Source organism: Condylura cristata, unplaced genomic scaffold (assembly GCF_000260355.1).
Source record: "Condylura cristata isolate star-nosed mole 26May11 unplaced genomic scaffold, ConCri1.0 scaffold00008, whole genome shotgun sequence".
NCBI lineage: Eukaryota > Metazoa > Chordata > Mammalia > Eulipotyphla > Talpidae > Condylura > Condylura cristata.
In genome coordinates this window covers 5,984,071-6,002,968 of record NW_004567109.1, presented here as the reverse complement: position 1 = coordinate 6,002,968, position 18,898 = coordinate 5,984,071, and the positions used below count along the sequence as shown (strand labels likewise).

The 18,898-nt window shown below is 64.0% G+C and overlaps 2 protein-coding genes across 4 annotated transcripts in view; one reads left to right on the top strand and one right to left on the bottom strand.

The window, feature by feature from the left end:
• FAM131C (family with sequence similarity 131, member C) overlaps window positions 1–7,143 on the top strand; it is a 16,138-nt gene extending 8,995 nt beyond the window's left edge. For both annotated transcript variants that reach the window (XM_012722026.1, XM_012722025.1), the window contains 6 exons: window positions 2,100–2,215; window positions 2,953–2,988; window positions 3,178–3,271; window positions 5,145–5,327; window positions 5,597–5,734; window positions 6,325–7,143. In XM_012722026.1, the coding sequence (XP_012577480.1) occupies window positions 2,100–2,215; window positions 2,953–2,988; window positions 3,178–3,271; window positions 5,145–5,327; window positions 5,597–5,734; window positions 6,325–6,605 (848 nt within the window). In that variant the 3' untranslated portion in view covers window positions 6,606–7,143. The remainder of the gene's footprint in view (window positions 1–2,099; window positions 2,216–2,952; window positions 2,989–3,177; window positions 3,272–5,144; window positions 5,328–5,596; window positions 5,735–6,324) is intronic.
• A 680-nt stretch (window positions 7,144–7,823) lies between these two features.
• On the bottom strand, window positions 7,824–17,276 carry CLCNKA (chloride channel, voltage-sensitive Ka). 2 transcript variants are annotated; one of them, XM_004678533.2, is made up of 19 exons: window positions 17,177–17,276; window positions 16,392–16,520; window positions 15,641–15,769; window positions 14,863–15,002; window positions 14,489–14,566; window positions 14,334–14,412; window positions 13,778–13,903; window positions 13,469–13,553; window positions 13,271–13,372; window positions 12,630–12,714; window positions 12,236–12,409; window positions 11,822–11,891; window positions 11,557–11,667; window positions 11,094–11,307; window positions 10,678–10,811; window positions 9,090–9,178; window positions 8,916–9,002; window positions 8,229–8,315; window positions 7,824–7,913 (listed from the first exon to the last, which is right to left on the bottom strand). In XM_004678533.2, the coding sequence occupies exons 1-19, from the start codon at window positions 17,274–17,276 to the stop codon at window positions 7,866–7,868; spliced, it is 2,067 nt and encodes a 688-aa protein (XP_004678590.1). In that variant the 3' UTR covers window positions 7,824–7,865. The 2 variants fall into 2 exon arrangements, with proteins under 2 accessions (XP_004678590.1, XP_004678591.1); XM_004678534.2 differs by lacking the exon at window positions 15,641–15,769.
• Window positions 17,277–18,898: the final 1,622 nt, after the last annotated feature.

The following is an 18,898-nucleotide window of genomic DNA, read 5'->3' as shown; positions in this document are numbered from 1 at the left end:
GATGGATGGATGGTGGATGGTTAGTGGCTGATGGGTGGATGATGGATGGTTGGTGGTGGATGATGGATGGATGCTGGGAGGGTGGGTGATGGATGACAAACATCTCTCCACAGATCTACACCTAACGGAGTGGTCCTTAATATGCACACCTCAGCTCTGAAAAGCCTGTCCTGTCACATCCCCAGCCATGCTCACCCCCAATTTTTTCTTCTTTGCTATTATCGCCACCTATGGGTCACACTCACTTGGGGGTTTTCAGTGAGTGGTCTACCTCCCCCACCAGCATGTCAAGTCCTTGAGTGCAGAAGCCCTTTCTGTCTTGTTCCCACAGTGTCCCCAGCCCCCAAAACAGTGCCTGGCTCATGGGAGGTGTTCAGCTCACACGTTTGCATGAGTCCAAGAGTAAATAAATGCACTAAACCAGTGCTTGATGGGGTGGGGGTGGGAGGGTCCTCTTGGACTCAGCCCAAGACCTCAGCCCAGCAATTTCAGCTGTTTTGTCAGTGTGCTGACTCCCTCGGCAACACCACAACCTGCCATGTATGCGGTGGGCACCGAGCATGCCTCCAGGGTGCCTGCTAAGTGCCGGCAGCGTGCTGGGCTCTGGGCAGGGCCACTCTGGTCTCTCTCCTCTAAGTGTGCCCATTCTCGGTGGGGGGAGGGTTGGCTCTTTAAATTAGCAAAAATAACAGAAAGTGACAGCTGCTTGAAAGGAAGGGGGTAGTGATGGGGAGGATGGGTGACCTGCGAGAGCATGGTTGGGGGGGCCACCTCAAGTGGGATGGTCAGGGAAGGCCTCTGTGAGGAGGTGACCTTGAGCTGAGACCTGAATGGTGAGCTGCAGAGTGTTCCAGGCAAAGAGCAGAATGACAGTGAACAAGCCTGGCCATTCAAGGGACAGCCCAGAGGCCAGCGTGGCTGGGACAGGAAGCGAGGCAGAGGCTGGGGACTGAGGTTGGGGTGGGCAAGCTGGCATGGAGGACCCCGAGGCCAAGGCCGGGCTGGCTCTTCTACAGTGCAGAGGAAGGGACTTGTGAGGGTTCTGAGCACACAGTCTGGCCTGCAAGGGAAAGCCTCAGAGCTGCTGGGCAGAGAGTGGCCTCGACGAGGCTTGGCGAGACGCCGGAGACGCCCACTGCTCTCACTACAGGAGCAGAGAGGGGTACATCTGGGGTGGAGGTGGGAGCGAGCCGGCAGGACTTGCTGGATTGGCTGCTGGAGGAACTGGGGGGTTCCCAGGCAGCCCCTGGGTTTTTAATACCAACCTCCAGGTCGGGGAGGCTTGGGGAAGTGGAGGAAGAGGGACCCAGCTGAGACACTGTTGAGCATTCACATGGGGAGCTGCAGGTGCGAATGTGGGCACCCATGGGTGAGATCCCCTGGGAGAGAGGGCAGAAGGTGGCCCGGGAGCAGCTGGGGGCAGAGGGCTAGGGAAGGAGAGGCCGCAAGGGGACAGGACAGCAACCAGTGAGGTGGCAGGGTAGCCAGGAGATGGGGTGACCTAGAGGGCTAGGAGGGAGGGGAGGCTGGGAGGCCGGCGAAGACGGGGAGGTTCTGGCCGCGCGCCAAGCCAAGCACTGCCTGACGAAAGGCTGCTGGAAGTGGAGACTGCATCAGGGTCGACACAGCGTCTCCCTGTCTGGCCATGCAGGGCAGAGGGGTGGGTGAGGGGCTGCAGGGAAGTGGAGGTGGGGGTGCGTCAGCCATGCAGCCGAGTCCTTGAGAGGTGAGTGAGGCTTGCAGCTGCCCCCTGCACCCCAGGTGTTGGGGAGACCACCACCACTGGGCAGCCCTCTTTAGTGGGGGGGTGGGGGAGGTGGCAGAGAGCCCACTTCTGCAAAGGGGAGCTGCCAGTTTGCCAGGGGTGGGAGCAGCCGAGCCAGTAGGGCGTACCGGTTCGGAGGTCTCCGTGGGTCCTCGAGCCAGTGAAAACGGATGGTCCCCGCCCCAGGAGGCCGGGCGGGAGGGGCCTGGAGCCTGGGTCAGCTTCCCGCAGAGGACTGGGTGGGTGTTGTGATGGGAGCCGGGAGGAGGCCCGCCCCTCAGGCGGCGGGCACAGCGCTGGGCTTCCCTGAGTGTCCTGTCGTCCTCGTTCCCAGATCTGTTCACAAGTGCCCACAAAGACTGCCCCATGCCGCAGGGCACAGGCCCTCTGCGCCCAGACTGGCCCACCGGCAGCCCAGCCATGGTTGCCCCCGACCACGTCACTGGCAAGGTGAGTGTCCCCGCAGGCCCGCCTCCCTGTGCCCGCCACCGTGCCCTGTGCGGCTCAGAAACCTCTCTCCTGCCCTTCCCTCGCTGCCAAACTGGGCTGCTTCCTGGGGGACAGGGCCCAGAAAGTTCGGTGGTCAGCTGGAGGAAGGTCTGACCTGTACATCCGGCTTCTTTAGAAAACGGGGCCTCTGCAGACAAGCAGCTCATTACCAGCCAGGCGCCTTTCGCTCTGGCAAGTGGGAGGACTGGCATCCTCAGGCCCAGGTCAGGAGGAAGCTCTCGGGGCTACCTGCAGGTGCGTCATTGCCACGCTCACCCCAGAAGTTGTGGCCTGAGTCGACCAGCAGATGGAGTCACCTTGGGTGGTGTGTGAACGTGATGGCTACCTGTGTGTCCCCGGGTGTGCGACACACTGCGTTGTGCCAGGCGCTTTGCCCACATCATGCCACTTCTGTATCACCATGACCGAGAGGTAGATGACACTGTCACCAGCTACACGGGAAGGCTTCGGCCGCCAGCCCAAGCATATAGCGAGGCGGCACTGGCGGCCCCAACGCCAGCCCGAGCGGGCGGCCCCGCCACGCTGCCCCTCCCGACAGAGCGGCCATCGCCCCAGCTGCTGTGGCCCGGCCAGAAGTCAGTCAGGGCCGGCTGTGAGCGCAGACCCGGCCCTCATGGACACCCGCACCCCCCGGGCTGCGGGACACTGCCATCTGCCTCTTTCTCCTCTTGTTTTAGGACAAACAGATGGATTTCTGTTGGGATCCTTGGCAGGTCAGTGCGCCTGCCTGTCCCCCAGCCCAGCCAGCCCCAGCTGACCCCACGGCCTGGTCTGCTGCGTGCAGCCCAGGCAGGCGGTCCTGCCAGCCCCAGGGAGGAGGGGCCGGTCCTGTGGGAGGGGCGGTGAGGGTGGGGTGGCAGGGGGGGAGGGGCGAGGTTGACCCTGCCCCCCACTTCCTGCAGAGGTGCTTCCAGACCACCAACGGCTACCTGTCCGACTCCAGGTCCTGCTCCAGCAACTACAACGTGGCAGCCCTGGCCACCTCGTCCCTCGTGGGTAGGCCCCCGCTGCGCGCCCGTGCCCCGGGGTCCACAGGGTCCACCCCAGACAGCAGCCTCGGGAAGGGCAAGCTGAGTGCGGTTCCTAAGTGCCAGGCTGCGGGCGGGTTCTCGGGGACTCCCAGGGGGGTTCCTGCCCCTATGGGCTCCTCTGCTGGGTTCTCCGGGGACCTGAGGGGTGTCCCCAGAAAGATGTCTCTCTGCTGGGGTCTCCCTGGCTCTCGACAGCGAATGAAATCTGCCCACTGCCCCCGTGGGTGGGGTTCCTGGAAGCCTGAGATGGTAGCTGTGAGGGTGCCGTATTGCGGGGTTACTTTCGAGGGCAGCCTGTGGGCCTGGGGGGCAGGGTGCGCCCGCTGTGCAGCTACTCTGGCTTGCTCAGCTCGGCCTGCAGGGGGCGCCACGCGGCGGGGTGCGCGCACTTGGAGGCGGGGCTGGCTGACTCCGTCTGGAGCTGGCGCTGGGGAGACCGGTGGCCCCCAGGCGTCTCTGCGGGGAGGTCTCCAGACGGGGCGCGCTGTGGCCCCGGGCGGCTGGGGGAGCGTCCTCCAGGTCCTCTGAGTCCTGTTCAGTCTTGGTCCACCGTTTCGTCCCTCCCCGGGAGGCCCCCCCTTGCCTGCTTGCAGACCCCTTCTCTCAGCCGCCATCTGAGTCAGCTCCCCCAAAACCTGCAAGCCCACAGGCTCCCACAGGGAGGGGCTCTCCCCTCTCCCCTCCACTGCCCCTCTCCCCTCGCGCTCTGGTCTCCTTAGTGGACATGTCATCTTTAAAGAAAAAAATTATTTTTATTCATTTATGGGTGTAAGAACGGGGGTGGAGGTCAGGGGCATGCGGGTTGGGGTGAGAAGATTCCCCAGAGCCAGAGTGGGGAGCAGACCAGGCCGAGGACATGCGGAGGGGAGCGGCGGGCCGGTCAGGAGCGGTCAGCGCGCCCTGTGGGTCACTCCCTGGCCGGATGGAACTCAGGCCGCGGTGGCTGTGATAGCTTGATAGTGCTGAGACTTAACCCCTGCGCCCCCTGGAGGCCCAGAGACTGCGTCTTGCTAAATCTGTCGCTGGGCCTCGCACGGTGGGCTCAGGGACCCGGAGGCTCCCTACACTGTGGGCCCAGCCTTGGTTAGCCGAGATGTGGAATCATCCTCCACACGCAGCCCCACCCAGCTCCGCCCTGTCTCCTGCTGGGCCCCCCCAGCGGCCCCGGCCCCTGTGTCCACCCCAGTCGCCTGTTCTTCCGAATGACGCACCCGGCCTGTCCCATGCCCTCCTGTGGCCCCGTTGCCCTGTGGGAATGTCAGAGCCCGGCCGGCCTCCTCGGCCCCGCTCCGGGTCTGACACGCCCCCAGCCTCTTCCACCACCCAGTCCCAGGGCGACCCCCATCTCGCCCACTGTCCTGGACTCACCCCAGGCCCTTTGTCCTCCTCGGACGGGCTGACCTTCGTCCTCCGTCTGCCCGGGCTGACCTCCGCTGAGGCCCAACTCTAGGCCACTCTCCCTGGGCGCGGCCACCCCTGCAGCACCCCAAGTCTTACTCCACAGCTGGCCCAGGGGAAGCTCTCTGGGAACTTGTTAATTAGAGAGGAGGCGGGGTGGATGCTTGATGCAGAGGGTCTGACCCCGAAGGGGATGCGGGTGCAGCCGGTCTGGGGAAGAAGCCTCAAGGGGCGGCTGGGAGCAGGATGCAAGGACAGCGAGGAGCATCAAAGTGAGGGGTGCCCGAGGACGTGGGGTGGGGAGGGGACACAGGCCTTGACTGGGCCTGAGGAGTGGGGGAGGGTGCGGGCTTGACGGCACAAGCCATGGGGTGGGCTTGGGGAGCGGGCCCCCGAGGCAGACCTGTCAGGGAGTCACCCAGCTGCCCCCACGCCCCCAGGGGTGGTGCAGAGCATCAAGGACCACATCACCAAGCCCACGGCCATGGCGCGTGGCCGCGTGGCCCACCTCATCGAGTGGAAGGGCTGGAGCGCGCAGCGGTCGGGCTGGGAGCTGTCTCCCGTGGACGATGAGCATTACTGCTGTCTCCCAGACGAGCTGCGTGAGGCCCGCTTTGCTGCAGGTCAGTTTTGGGGTGCGGGTGGAGGGCTGAGGCCTGGGAATAGGCTGGGGCCCTCTCTGGTCCATGGGGGACCCAGGGGTGTGGTCTGGGGAACTGAGGACACAGGCATCGATGGGCACAGGCCATGGGGTGGGATGGAAACTGAGAAGATAAGACATGGGGGATACTGCTGACCCTGGGGGCCTGGTTAGTCAGCTCCGAGAGCCTGTTAAGCCCCATATTGTCTGGCCAGATCCCCACACTGAACCCCAGTCTCTCTGTGCCCACAGGGGTAGCAGAGCAGTTCGCCATCACGGAGGCCACGCTGAGCGCCTGGTCATCGCTGGATGATGAGGACCTGTACCCCGAGAACAGCCCCCAGGACATCACCCAGCTGCAGGGCACAGCCCTGTGGGCACCAGGGCCAGGTGGGTGCAGCTGGGTGCCCGCTCTGCCCCCGAGGACCTCAGCTCAGCTCAGCTCCTCGTCTGTGGTGTTGGGCTGTGCCCTTGTCTGGCCTGTGCCCTGCACCTCAGGTGCTGGGCAGAAGGGTTGTGTGGTTACTGTGCCAGGCTTCTCATGGGCCATGCCGCACATCCTCACAACAGCTCTGGGGAGTAAATCCTGTTCCCTGCATTTCACAAGGGAGGGAAACTGAGGCACCAAGCGACTGGCCCCAGAGGAACGGCTGGAGACATGAGAGCCAGCCAAGCACCCCGGGGAGCCCAGCTCCTGGGTGACACCTGTACCCCGTGTCTCAGTCAGCCCTCCCTGGTCTGGCCCTGAGGCGGGACCCGAACAGACACCGGGAAGAAGGCAGCACCCCGTTCTCAGCACAGAAGGGTGTGGCGAGACCCCCGGCAGAAACTGGGGCGCAGAGAGGGTTGCTGACTTCCCCAGAGTCACACAGCTCGGGAGTGACCACAGCATGCGGGCCAGGTCCCTGCCCTGGCCCCCACGGCACCCCGGGAGAGGAGCAGCGCAGGGCGCACCACTCAGTACCCCCTTGGTTTCCCAGACCTGGACAGCATCTACCTTCAGGACAGCCTCCCGAGCGGCCCCTCACAGGACGACAGCCTCCTGGCCTTCTCCCCGGGCCTGTCCCCCGACAGCTGGCCCTCGGCTGAGGAGCCCTCCATCACAGCGGCCGGACCCCAGCCCGCCAGTCCCGAACAGCAGCACCGGAGGCGGCTGCCGGGGGCCCCGGGCCCCGAGGGTGGGGCCCGCCTGCAGGGCTCGCTCCCCTCGGTGGACAGCGGCTCCCTCTCGGAGGAGGAGGATGAGGTGTTTTATAACTGAGGGGCTGCGCCCCAGCCGCGCAGACACCGAGACCTCACTTGGCGGGCAGCCCAGGTGGTCGCGCCCGGCATCCCTGGGCCCCCAGGGCGGGCAGGGGAGGGCGCCGCACGGCCGGCACGCCTGTGGACCATCTGTGCCTCCCCCTTGACCTGGCCCGGGTGGGCGCCTCCCCTGCAGGTCCTGCCCTCAGGGAGTTCGAGGGCTCCAGACCCCAGGGCTGCTCACCTGGAGGAGGTGCCGGCCGGCCCCTGGGCAGACAAGCGGGGGTGGGCCTGAGAGGCCCCCCGGGACTGAGGCCTGGGGACCAGCCTCCGCCCTGGCTCAGCCCTCGCCCCACCCTCTGCTTCTGCCCCCGGAGTGGGGAGCCTCGCCTGGTGGCCCAGTATCTGCTGCTCAGCTGTCACCATGCAGAGACCCATTCCTCGGAGGGTCTGTCGCCCCTCACTCTCTGAACCCTGGGGCCCAGCTCCCCTTCTCCGCACCCCCTCCCATCTCCCTGAAGGGTCTCTGAAGACATTAAAGTGGTGGATTCACCCTGGATGAACTTGGCCTGGTCTCTGCGCGGGGGTATTCGCTTGGGCCCCTCGGGGGGAAGGCTAGAGGGACTTAGGGGAGGACCCGACCCCCCAATCCTGTACAGCTGGTCAACCTGCTGCTGCCCAGCTACGAGTGACCCCTACGAAGGATGCCCAAGATTGTGAACTCCCCACGGAACAGCAGCTGGGGACCCCACCTGCCTGCTCCGGTCAGTCAAGGAGTCCGGGCTGGGCTGAGGTAGCTGGGTCAGAGGGTCCTGCTTATTAGACGTGAGGACAAGCAGACCGGGCTGGGGACTCCTCCCTCCTCTCCCCTCGGGGCCACGGGGCCTCGGAGCCAGACCCAGGCCTGCGATGCTCACGTGGCCACCAGGGAAGGCGCGGACGAGGAACCAGCCGAGGCTCCTGGGACTGGAGACCGGGCTTTATTTTTCCCAGGAGCCTCTGGCTGGAGCCGGACGCCTCCAGGGGTGTCTGGCCCGGCCTGGTGCCGAGGATGTGGTGAACTCTCACCGAGCCCGCGCTGTGCGGCTTGGCTGCTGTCTCTGTGAGTTCTGTCCAGGTAGGGGTTGTCTTTCAAGGCTCGCGGCTTGTCCGGCCGAGGAGGGGCCGAGGAGGGGCCGAGGGGGCGGCAGGGCTCGGCCAGAGCCGCCTGCCTTGCCAGGGCCTGGAGGAGCTGGAGGGAGGCTGTTGTGCTGGGGGTTGGGGGAAGGGCGTGCCACTTTCACTTTGGGGCCGGTGGGTTTGTCAGGTTGGAAATGGCTTTCTTCAGCTAGAACAGAAAAAGAGGGTTTGGGGGAGGACAGCTGTAGGGGGGCTGACAGGAGGGGCTCCCCCAAGGGTCGGTGCTGGGGTGAGTGTCGGAGCAGTGCTTCCCCGTGGCACAGATGGGGTCACTGAGGTCCAGAGAGCTCAGGGTCGGCCTCTGGCCACAAAAGCAGGTGGGTGGGCCCACTGGCCACTCTGGGTCAGAAAGCGGGGCTCATCAGAATCTCATAAGGCCCCTCCAAAGTTGGGTGGGAGGGTATTGGTGCCCCCCACCTCCCCAGCTTGCTCAAGCGTGCCTCCGCCCTGGGGATCCTGGTACCTCCACCCAAGACACGAAGCCCACAGCCCGGCCTCGGCACGTGACGAAGACAGACTGGAGGTTCAACAGCTCGAAGAGGTTGTGTGCCTGGAGCGGGGTGTTAGGAAGTGCTGGGGGCAGATGGAGCTCACCCTCCCCTCTGGCTTCAATTTCTCCCTAGCCTGGGGCTTTGGACAGAGCTCCAGCTCCTGGCCAGGGGTGCAGTGTGGCGCCCGCTGACCGGGACCTGGACCTGCAGTGTCTGATGAGACCACCAGGGGTCGCCAGAGTCCACACAAAGGCCCTTAGAACTGGTGACAGGCTCCAGCAGCATCCCGACCGCCAAGTCTCCCACCCACTTCTGTGCCCGCCTAGAACTCCATGAGCCAGGCTCTGCACTTGCAAGGGGAGTTGCCTGGCAGTGAAAGCAATTAAGTAATTGCCCAAGTTCACACGGGGAGAGTGGGGTGGATCTGACACTGAAACCGGTGTGTGCCTTCATGCAGACAGCCTTAGCAGCCTCCCTCCACCCAGAGGCTCTGTCTCCCAAGACTTCCCACCCCCCAACAGCCCAGGAGTGAGGTTGCTACACCCGTTCCGAGGATGAGGAGGCACATCCAGGAGGAACAGAGAGGAAGAGCTCGTGGAGAGGCTGGGCTCTTCCCTCCTACCCCAGGGTGGGCTGCCCACGTGCCCAGAATCTGTCACCTGGTGCAAGGAGGTCTCCGGGGACAGCTGCAGGGTCACTGGCTCTGCGACGATGCAGCCACCAGCCAAGAGGTCCTGGAGACATCGCTGGGGACGGGAGGACAGAGTGCGCCAGTCTCTCCTTCACAACCCTACCGGCCCCCTCTGCCTCCCAAACCTTTACAGCGTTCCCACCTGACGTCCTGGAGCCCAGGAGCGTGGCTCAGCCTGGAGCGCCTGCACCAGCCGGGCCCTGCCCACAACACCCACCAGGAGCTGAGACTCTGGACAAGGGGAAGGGAGAGCGAGAGGGCTGCATTACAAGGAAGGAAGTTCTAGTTCCTGAGCGCCTACTGTGTGCAAGACCTGTGAGCTCAGGAGCCTACAGAAGCCTCCGGGCAGGAACTGTCCTCAGCAGCCAGTTTTACAAGAGGAGCTTAATTGTCTTGCTGGCATGGAAGGATGGCAGCTGAGGGCAATGGGTGAGGGGTCAGGATGCCGGCAGGGACCCTGCCCGCCCTGAGCTTCCCGGCGCAGGGGAGCCTCAAGTCCAGAGCGTGAAGGGGATGACCCCACATTCTGCAGTCTTACTGCGCTGGGGGTGCTGGAGCTCAGTGTACCCTAGAATTTGCAGGGATTCCATTTTGAGAGAACAGAGAGCCTGCTGTTTTATGCTTCTTGTCCAGTAAAATAAAAGCTTTACAATGAGACATGGGCAATCAAACAACTAAATCTATTTCTTCACACAGGTGAGCAGGAGGCCCTGGGCTGGGAATATTTTGCTCCTTGTTACTGCAAGGCTAGAGAAAGCTTGTTGTCTTTGAGGTCAATTCAGTCTTTGTTCCCAGGTGTTAAGCCCTTCATGGGCTCATGCATATGCAAATATTTTCTGTGGGATAATGTTAAAGGTGACCCCATCTGAGTGGGGAGAGGAGCCTGACATGTGGGGTGAGAATCTCTCAATCAGTCGACACTACAATCAATACAAAACTGACTCCTATTTTCCAGATAAGGAAACTGTGGTTGGCGGAGCTTAAGAGGTCAACCCACGGCCGCACTGCTCATAAATGGATTTATGACTCTCGGGGTGGGTATGTGGGCGACCGCTATGGTTGTGTGGGTTGTTGACGGTACCAGACAGATCTCTGCCTAGAGAATGGGGGGACCGAAGCCCAGCTGTTTGTACATGCCCAGCGTGAACCTTGTGACATCTGTAGAGGGGCTGTGCAATCAACAGGGACCTCAAGGGGCCATGGCTCCCAGCTGCCCCCCACTTTACCTTTCTCACTTATATTGTCCCAATGGAAATGATGCTCTAGCTAAACCCTCTAAGATTCCGTTTATGCACGAATAGGTCTTTCATATTTTAGAAGCTGGTTTTCTCACGGGATTAGGGAAGGGGACTGAGCCTTCTGGGACACTCTAGTTTTGACTCCATCATCCTCTCCTCACTCCCACAGCATGTCAGGCCTGGCTGCTGGAATTCCAGGGGTGTCTCACAAGCACCCTCTTATCTCCCATATGAACATGCCAATTCTCAGAAGTTAGGGTGGCTGCTATTTCCATTTTACCAACGAGAAGACTGGTGCTCAGAGAGGTGAAGTGACTTGCCCAAGGTCACACAGTGGCAGAGCCTGGCTGGATTCTGATCAGGTCGTCAGACAGGTCCACTGCCCTGCTGACCCCTCCCTGGACCTGACCCTCCAGGCTCTAAGAGGAAAGCAGAGGCTACATCCCCGGGTGTGTCCCCCCCTTCACGTAACCCTCCCTTCCTGCTTGACACCTGTGCTCTCCACCAGGGGGTACTCTGCTGTGTCTGTGGAGGTCACGACCTTGACCACCTCCTCCAGGGGCGTGTCCTTGGCCAGCGTGGTGATGGTGGAGGTCATGAAGTGCTCCACACGCACGCACTGAGAGCTGGGGGCAGAGGGATGCCCCATCAGGAGCTGGGGGAGGGGGGTACCCATGCCCCAGGAATGGGGGCCACCTGGGGAAGGTGTAGACTGAGACATTCCTGGAATGAGCAGCTCCTAGAGCCCCAAGATCAGGATAATCTTGGGGAGCAGCTCCCCTGTCACCTGGCGCTGGACCTCAGCCCCTCACCCCCTTTTTCCCCAGACCAGTGTCCCTTGGGTCTGTTTTACAGGCCACTGGAGTAGCCACCCCCAGGTGAGGCTCAGGCCAGGGGGCACCGCTCACCTGATGCTCCGGCCCCGGATCCACGGCAGGTAGGGCAGCTTCTTGACGATGATGGTGCCGTCGTAGAAAGAAGGCTGGCAGCTCTGCGCAACGGCGTTGGCCGCCAGCACCGCCATCAGCACCGGCAGCGCGTGCACGATCTGGCCAGTCAGCTCGAAGGCCAGCAGCGCCGTGGAGATGGTGTGGGTCACGGCCCCTGAGAAGGCCGCGGCCCCTGCAGGGAGGGGCGCAGCCCACAGGGCGGCTCAGGCCTGGGGCCAGAGCAAAGTGGGAGGGGGGTGGGGGGGCTGGGGCTGGGTGCCCCCTGCTGGCCACTGTTGGAAGTGCCTAAGGTGCTGGGGCTGAAGGCTGGGGGGGACCTAAGGGGGGCCCAGGGACTACCCATGCCGGGCAAGCCCCTGGTTGACTCTCCAGGTCAAGCCAGCCTTGGATGTCCGCCTACTCCCCGGGGACGACCACTTACCTGCCAGAGCGTACCCCCCAGGCATGATGGGGTTGGTGACCCCATCGGCCACGATGCCCTCAGGGAAAGCAATGGAAAGGGCCTCCCCCACGAGGCGTCCGGTGGCAGCTCCTGGCCACAGACTTAGGGTGAGGAGGGGTGCTGGGCTGACCCGGCCCCTATCACCCCCAATTCAGGAGACCAACGTGGGTACATTAGGAGGGGAAGAAGCCAAGACCCCACCCCACTGCCCTGACCTCTCAGCGCCTCACTGTCCCGCACTCACCGAAGATGAACACGGGCATGAAGTAGCCGGCGGGCATGGGGATGGTGGTGGCCAGAATCAGCATCCAGAACTGGGGGGCAGGAGCCCCGAGATAAGCAGCAAAAGGCAGCAAGAGTGGGCAGGTGAGTTCCCAGGGGAAGGGATGCCAGGCACTCTCCCAGGGGTCAAGGAGGGAGCTGGCCCGGAAGGAGCCAACCATGACCAAGGGCCCCCGGGGTATCTGGCACACTGGGGCTCCCCCCCCACCGCCCCCGGCCTTGGCCCCACCAACTCTGTGAGTTGGGATGCGATTTGCCGGGGAGCCACAGTGGGCGGGGTCAGATCAAGGAGTTGGGGCGGAGGGCTCCAGGAGGTGGGCCGCACCTGCACCCCAGCCACGGTTGGCACACTGGGGTGCCACACCCCCACATGCACCTTCATAACCAGGAAGAAGGCGAGGGTCCCAAAGACGGTGAACTGCGGGTGGTGCCACTCGAACCACAGGTTCTGGGGGTCAGGCTCAGCGGGCCAGGGGGGTGAGGCGTTCCGAGTCATCAGGGCCCACGAGTTGTTGTCAAACAGGGTGTCCAGATGCTCCTTCATGGACAGCTGCGGGGTGCAGGGCCAGCATGTGCACGAGGGCCGGCAGCCCACCGGCACCCACTCCCCACCGGCCCTGGAGGGGACCTTGGCAAGAGCTCTGCATCTCCCTGGCTGCAGTTTCTGTGGAAACAACACCCCTCCCAGGTGCTGTGGGGGTGATGAGGTGGTACAATGTGGAAAACCAATGGGGGCCCCACTCAGCCCTCCCCAGCTCAGCACCCCTTACCCGAGAGGCCATGCAGCGGCCCACACCCGGGGGGTAGGTGATGGAGGCCAGGAGCACGGCAGCCAGAGCGGAGTACAGGGGCTTGCTGTGGGGAGAGGAGGGCAGCTCCAGGCGGGCAGGGACGGAGCCCAGGCCAGGGCCTGCCCCTGGAGGCCAGGTGGCAGGAGCGGGAGGAGGGAGGGAGCCAGGCGCTCCGGGAAGACAGCCCCCTGGGTCAGCCCCCTCCCCCAGCTCTGTAAGGAGGGCAGGGCTGATGGGGAGTTGGCAGCAGCGGCTGGCAGGGGAGGGGCTCTGGCCTGGCCCCCCACCCCCAGTGCTGGCCAGGGAAGGCCAAGCTTGGGGGGCACTGTGGGGAGTAGGAGAAGACAAGGTGTGGGGAGGAAAGAGGCGTGCGTGTTCAGGTGCTTGGGACTTGGTGGGGAGGGGGCCCCAGGGAAGTCAGCGAGGGCCTGGACGCAAGGACAGGGTGACATGGAGGTGGGGAGCCCAGTAAGGGCGCAGTGGCGGTGGGAACCTGGGGGGTGCTCCGAACATGGGGTATGCGCTAGGGACCTTGGGGACCTCAGTGCAGGCTGTCATGGGTGGGGCGCTCTACATGTAGGGAGCCAGGGGCTGAGAGGCCCCAGACCAGGCCAGCGCACCTGGTAGCCAGCAGCTTGGAGGTGAGCCGATTGGTCTTGACGAACATGAGGAAGTTCCGCTGACAGAACAGGTAGGCACAGCTCAGGACGCCGCAGATGGCCCTGGGGGGCAGGGAGGTGACTCTAGACTCCTCCCCACCACCACGGCAGCAGTTCAGGCCTGGGCCAGGCTCTCCAGGGGTACAAGCACCCACTCACCCCAGTGCCACAAAAAAGAAGATCTCCGGCAGGTCGAAGGGGACGTCCACTCGGAAGCTGGTCTTGAAGAGCGAGGTGATGGTCTCTGGGAGAGGAGCGGGGTGGGGATGAAGAACCCGGGAACTAGCAGGCAGGGGTGGAGGTGAGGCCAGCCCCCAGGCCCCTGCCACCTGGCCCTGCCTCCCTGCCCTGCTTGGCACCCTCAGCCCTTAGGCTCCCCCAACCTTCATGCCCACAAACTCATCCGTGGAAGAAGAGGGAAAAGGAGGAAGAAAGGAGGCGGGCGGAGGCCGCTGGCTGGGGGTTCACCCTGCTCGCTGTTGAAGACGGCCAGCAGGCGGAACATGAAGGCCCCGCAGGTGGCGGCGAAGAAGCCTCTCCAGTAGTCCCAGACGGAGAAGTGCGAGGACATCACCTCGATGCTGAACAGGACGCCTGGGGGACACAGCTTAGGGAGACCCCACACTGGACCCTCCAGCCCTCCCTGCGCCCAGACCCCTCCTGTCCCGATTTTGCCCATCTCTTAGCTCCAGGCTGGATGGCAGGGGGCAGAGCCCCGGTCCCAGAGACCGCGCCCCGGGGTGGGGACCGAGGAGCCCCGTTTTTACAGACGAGGAAATCAGGCTCCGAGAGGTGCACTCACTCGCCCAGGGTCAGCCCTGGGAGGAAGATTCTACTCCCACCTCTGTCTAACAAAACCCTAAAAGGCCGCGCCCCCCCGCCCGCGGTCACTGCGCCCCTGCGAGACGCAGTGAGAACCGAGACCAGAACTGACCACTGCGCCTACTCCCCAGGCGCCTGTGGGCCCAGGGGACCCTCCAGGGGCGCCCCCAGGGGCCGGGAGGGGCTTGCGGGAGGGACTGACCGCTGAAGGGCGCTGCGAAGACCGTGGCCACGCCCACCGCCGCCGCAGCCACCAGCATCTCGTTCTGCTTGCTCTTGTTCTGGGGGATCCGGAGTCCAGGGCTCAGAGTCCGCGCCCCCCCATTCCCCTGAGGGAACCCCTCTCGAGCCCCTTACCTCAGGCTCCCCGATGGTCTTGAGGCGCAGGCGGCCCAGGTAGGCGGCGATCATCACTGACAGGTGCACGAAGGGGCCCTGCCAGGAGAAGTGCCCGAGGGCGGGGCCTGGTGGGCCTGGAGAAGGTTGGGGCCCTCGTCTTCCTTGCACCCCCTCCCTGCCAGGATTGGGGGATGGATGGCGCCTCATCCAGGGTCAGCATGGCGAGCCCCCCTCTCCCATTCTCCAGGCCCTTGGTGACCCCCTGAGACCTAGCCTGCCTCTTCCCCAAGACTGAGAATTCACCACCAAAACAGACTGGCCTGAAATTGGCCTGAATCCCCCCGACCCAGCTCTGGCGGGGCGACGAGAAAAGGCCGAGCAGCCGCCCGTACCACTTTGCCCAGGAAGATGGTGCTGCCGGTGGCTAGCGTGCAGGTGAGACCCACCACCTTGGCCCCGAAGTTCTTGATATCCAGGTAGTCCTCCAGGACCACGCCCGACAGGATGGTCTTCAGCTCGGGGATCCCAGAGCCTTGGCAGGGGATGGACAGGGGGCAGGGCATGGACAGGGGGCACAGGAGGTTAAAGGAAACTTCTTTTTTTTCTTCATTTATAAATGACAGACTTGTTAGCAAATGGAGAAAGAAGAGACGCCTGCATAGATGCAGGTGGGCAGAGACCTTCTTCGCAAAGGAAAAGGTTTGCAAAAACAAGCGCCCGCGTAGTCAGAGACGCGGGCGGCCCTAACTCCTGCCAGGTGGCTCAAAGCCCTGTCTCCCGCTGCAGGTGCGGACGCTGCCGGGCAGCGGTTGGGGCGTGCGGCGTGTTCTTCCGGCTGAGCCCTCTGGGGCAGGCGAGGCCCCACCCGAGCGCCCCTCTGCACCAGGGAGCTGGAGGCAGAGCTGAGAGGCCTGGGGAGACGCGCCCCTCCGAGGGCCACCCCCCCCCCCCGTTCCGGGTCTCCAGGCCAGCCTGCCCACACTGCTCCCATCATGGCCGAGGAGCAGCACCGACGGTGGCCCAGGAGTCACGGTCAGGCCTCCTGCTTGCCTTTGGGCCAGCGACGTGACTCCCAGCCTGCGTCTCCAGCTGCGAAGTGGGGCTCCTGTTTGCTGCCCCCATCAGAAGCCCGAGGATGTGAAGGTTTTGGCCGGGGTCCATGAGGCTCACCTCCAGAGAAGGGCGTGATGCTCTGGGAGAAGCCCGAGGAGAAGGACACCAGAGCCACGGGGTACACGGTCCAGGAGAGATACCGGAGCAGGTGACTGTCCCCAATCTCCCGGTACAGCCACTTGTGTGCTAGGGACAGCAGAGAGTCAGAGAGGCAGCTGCAGCTGCAGCCCTAGTGACCGGGAAGAGGAGGCTGGGGACAGGGGAGGCCCAGGGCCACCTGTGACTAGGATCCTGCCCCCAGCCCCGATTTTGCCACCCCCTAGCTGGGTGACCTTGGGCAAGTGAGTCAACCTCTCCGAGCCCATTTCCCCCAGGGGGTGAGTGACGGTGCCTCCCTCACAAGGCACTCGGACATGGGGTGTGTGACAGGCCTTCATGACGGCACTTGAGTCAGCCCCCAGAGGGGGCGTCTGTGACTTCCCTGCCCCGGGGCCCCTCTTCCAGGGAGACCTCAGGGTGGAGAGTGCCCCCCAGAGTTGTTGAGCTGAGAGCAAGGGGGGAGAAGGAACAGGCATGGCAGGGAAAGGTAGACATAGAAGGGGATTTTGGACAGTCAGGCAGGTAAGCAGACTAGGCTCAGAGAGGGGCAGGAAACTGCCCAGGGTCACACAGCAAGGCGAGACAGAGCCAGCACCAGCCCAGAGCCCTCCCCCACCCCTGCTGCATCCGGCAGCCCATCTGGCACCCCCAAGGGCATGCTCAGAAGCTCCGGCCAGAGGAGGTGTGTATGCTGGGGCATGGGGGTTACCTCGGACCACACGTCCCACTGTGAAGCTCATGGTGTAGCTGATCAGAGCCATGAGCACCCCAAGAATCATCAGGAAGTACCAGTCCTCACCCACGCGGAATAGCTTCTGCTTCAGCCACTCCAGGCCGGCTGGGGCAAAGCATGGGTCACCAGGATAAGGGGCAGGGCATGAACAGTCCCTTGCCCAGAGGCCTGCTCAGGCACAGGGCGGGGAGGGCAGGGTAGCGGGGAGGGGTCTCGGCCTCACCAGGGGGCCCCGTCCAACACCCCTTGAGACACGGCCCCTCCCACCCCACCCTGCCCCCGCTCCCACCCTGAGTCCACGGGCGCCTTCCTCCAGGCATTGGCTCCAGACATCACTGCCCCCCGCCCACCCTGTCCGCCCACCCCACTCCCAGTGCGTGCTGGGGGATTTATGGAAGAATGATCACGAGGGGGCAGGGGCAGAACTTAGGGAGCAAGAGGGTCTAGCAACACGCCTGGGCCTTCCCGGGCCCCGGGCGGCCGCCCTGGAGTCAGAGGCCAGAGAGCACCCGGGGAGCCCAGAAAGGCCAGTGGAAACTGACCCTTGCTGACTGTGGGCACCAGCCCCTGGGGCAGCTCTCCCTCTGAGGTCCCTGCCTTTGCTACCGCCAACTAAGGGGACAGTCCAGGTCTCAGGGTGGACACTTCCAGGCAGTGACGTCTGGAAGCAAATGGCTGGAGGAAGGCAGCCCGTGGACTTGGGGGGCGGGTGATGTCCTGAGGGGTGCTGGGCTGGGCAGGGCAGGGGACCCAGCTCTCACCTCGGACCCTGCGGCGGACGTGGGGACAGGGGCCCCACAGCTCCTGCAGAGCCACGGGGTGCCCTGAGGAGCCCTCACGCAGCCCTACCAGCTCCTCCATCGGGTCCCCGGTGCAGCGGGCAGCGGGCAGACGGGCAGACCTCAGCAAGCTGCCCTCAGACGCTCACTCTGCCACTGGCCTCCCAGGGCTGCTCGCTCCAGAAGGGGAGAGGTGGCCAGTCGGGTGACCCTGGAGACCTGCGGGTCTGGGGCGCCCTCCTGGGGGCGCTGTATGTGTGAGAGAGCAGGGTGGGCACGGGGTGGCCTAGCTGTGCTCTCCATGTCCAGCAGCAGCATATGGTGATGGCAGGGCCCCAACACCCAAGGCCCCTTCCCTCCTGTGGCCACTGTCCCCCCATTCCAGGACTCTTGGCTATCCCAGGGAGGGGAGGACCCCTCAAGTGCCTCTCACTGGGGGCACCAGGGCTGTTCTGATGCTCAAGCCCATCCCTGAGATCCCTCTCAGCTCAGGCCACAGAAGCAGGAAGACCCCCAGGCTAGGAGAGTCCTGAGGTGTCCCTGGCCCCACCCCTCCGCTCCCCCTGCCCCAAAGCTCCCAGCCAGGTGCACAGCGCCGGGCGGCCCACAGCTACTCACCTCTGTGAATCTCCCTGCTATGGCCCCAGCACCCTCCTGCAACAGAGGTTGCTTTGCCCACAGCTCAGGTACACCTGGACAGGTATGTGCTCCACCAATCAGCATGCAGCCTCCCCTCCCCCACCCAGCCCGCCGGGCTTGCCAGGCCATTAAGAATGTCCTTGACAAAACCAACTGAAACTGCCCAGGCTGACTGAGCCCTGCAGGCCAGAGCACCCGAGGGGGGCCAGGGCACGGGCTCCTCCCCACCCACCAAAGGAGGTGTCCCCCGAGCCGGGGGACCTGGGAGGAACCTGGCGTGATCCCAGTGTCCAGCCCCTCCAGTCTCAGAAACTGCCTCGCCAACCGACAGGGCAGCAGCTGCTGGGGACCTGGGGGGACCTGGCACAGGCTTTGCCCCAGCCCAGCAGAGGGCACAGGGGTGTGGGCGTGGCGAGGAAGCGCGCACCTTACCGGCCACCTGTGCACGTGCTGGGCGCTTTTCATCTCGAGTCAGGGACCGGTCACCATTTCTCAGATGACAAATGGAAGATCAGAGAGGGGCAGTCACTCGGCCAAGGTCACCCAGCAGAAGCTGATCCCAGCCCTAGACCTTCCCCTACCTGGAGACTTCCTGCTTCTCTGACTTCACCAGCCAGGGCAAGAATTTCAGCACAAAGCAGAGGACTTGTGTCTGATGTCGCTTTGGGGAGAGTGAGGTAACCGCCCCTCCTGGTCCCCAAAGATCCCCTCCTTCTGAAAATCACGATGGCCCTTCAATGTCTTGTCAAAATCTTGGGACCCCAGGGACCCTCTGCCCCTGGAAGCAGAGGGTATGTGTGTGAGTGTGTGTTGGGGGGGGCTCGCTGCTCTAACTGAGCTCATGCCACCTTGGCCACCCCGCCCATCAACTGTGTACAGTAACTAGGTCAGCAGCTGCCCTGTTGACACCCCAAACACCGACCACTGGCCTCGGGCAGGGGCTGGTACAGCCCCACAGCTGGCAGCGCACGTCCACACCCTCCCCCCCGCCTGTGAGCACCAGGAAACAGGACAGGTCAGCAAGGGGGGCTCAGCACCCACGTCCGGGTCCCTCCCAAAGCCTCG

Bases quoted from the DNA above. Each gene is read 5' to 3' on its own strand.
- CLCNKA (XM_004678533.2), bottom strand. From the start codon at position 17,276: ATGGAGGAGCTGGTAGGGCTGCGTGAGGGCTCCTCAGGGCACCCCGTG. The intron at 16,521-17,176 runs GTGAGAGCTGGG...GCTTTGCCCCAG, and splicing joins CGTCCGCCGCAGGGTCCGAG to CCGGCCTGGAGTGGCTGAAG. The intron at 10,812-11,093 runs GTGAGCGGTGCC...CTCTGCCCCCAG, and splicing joins ATCCGGGGCCGGAGCATCAG to CTCTCAGTGCGTGCGTGTGG.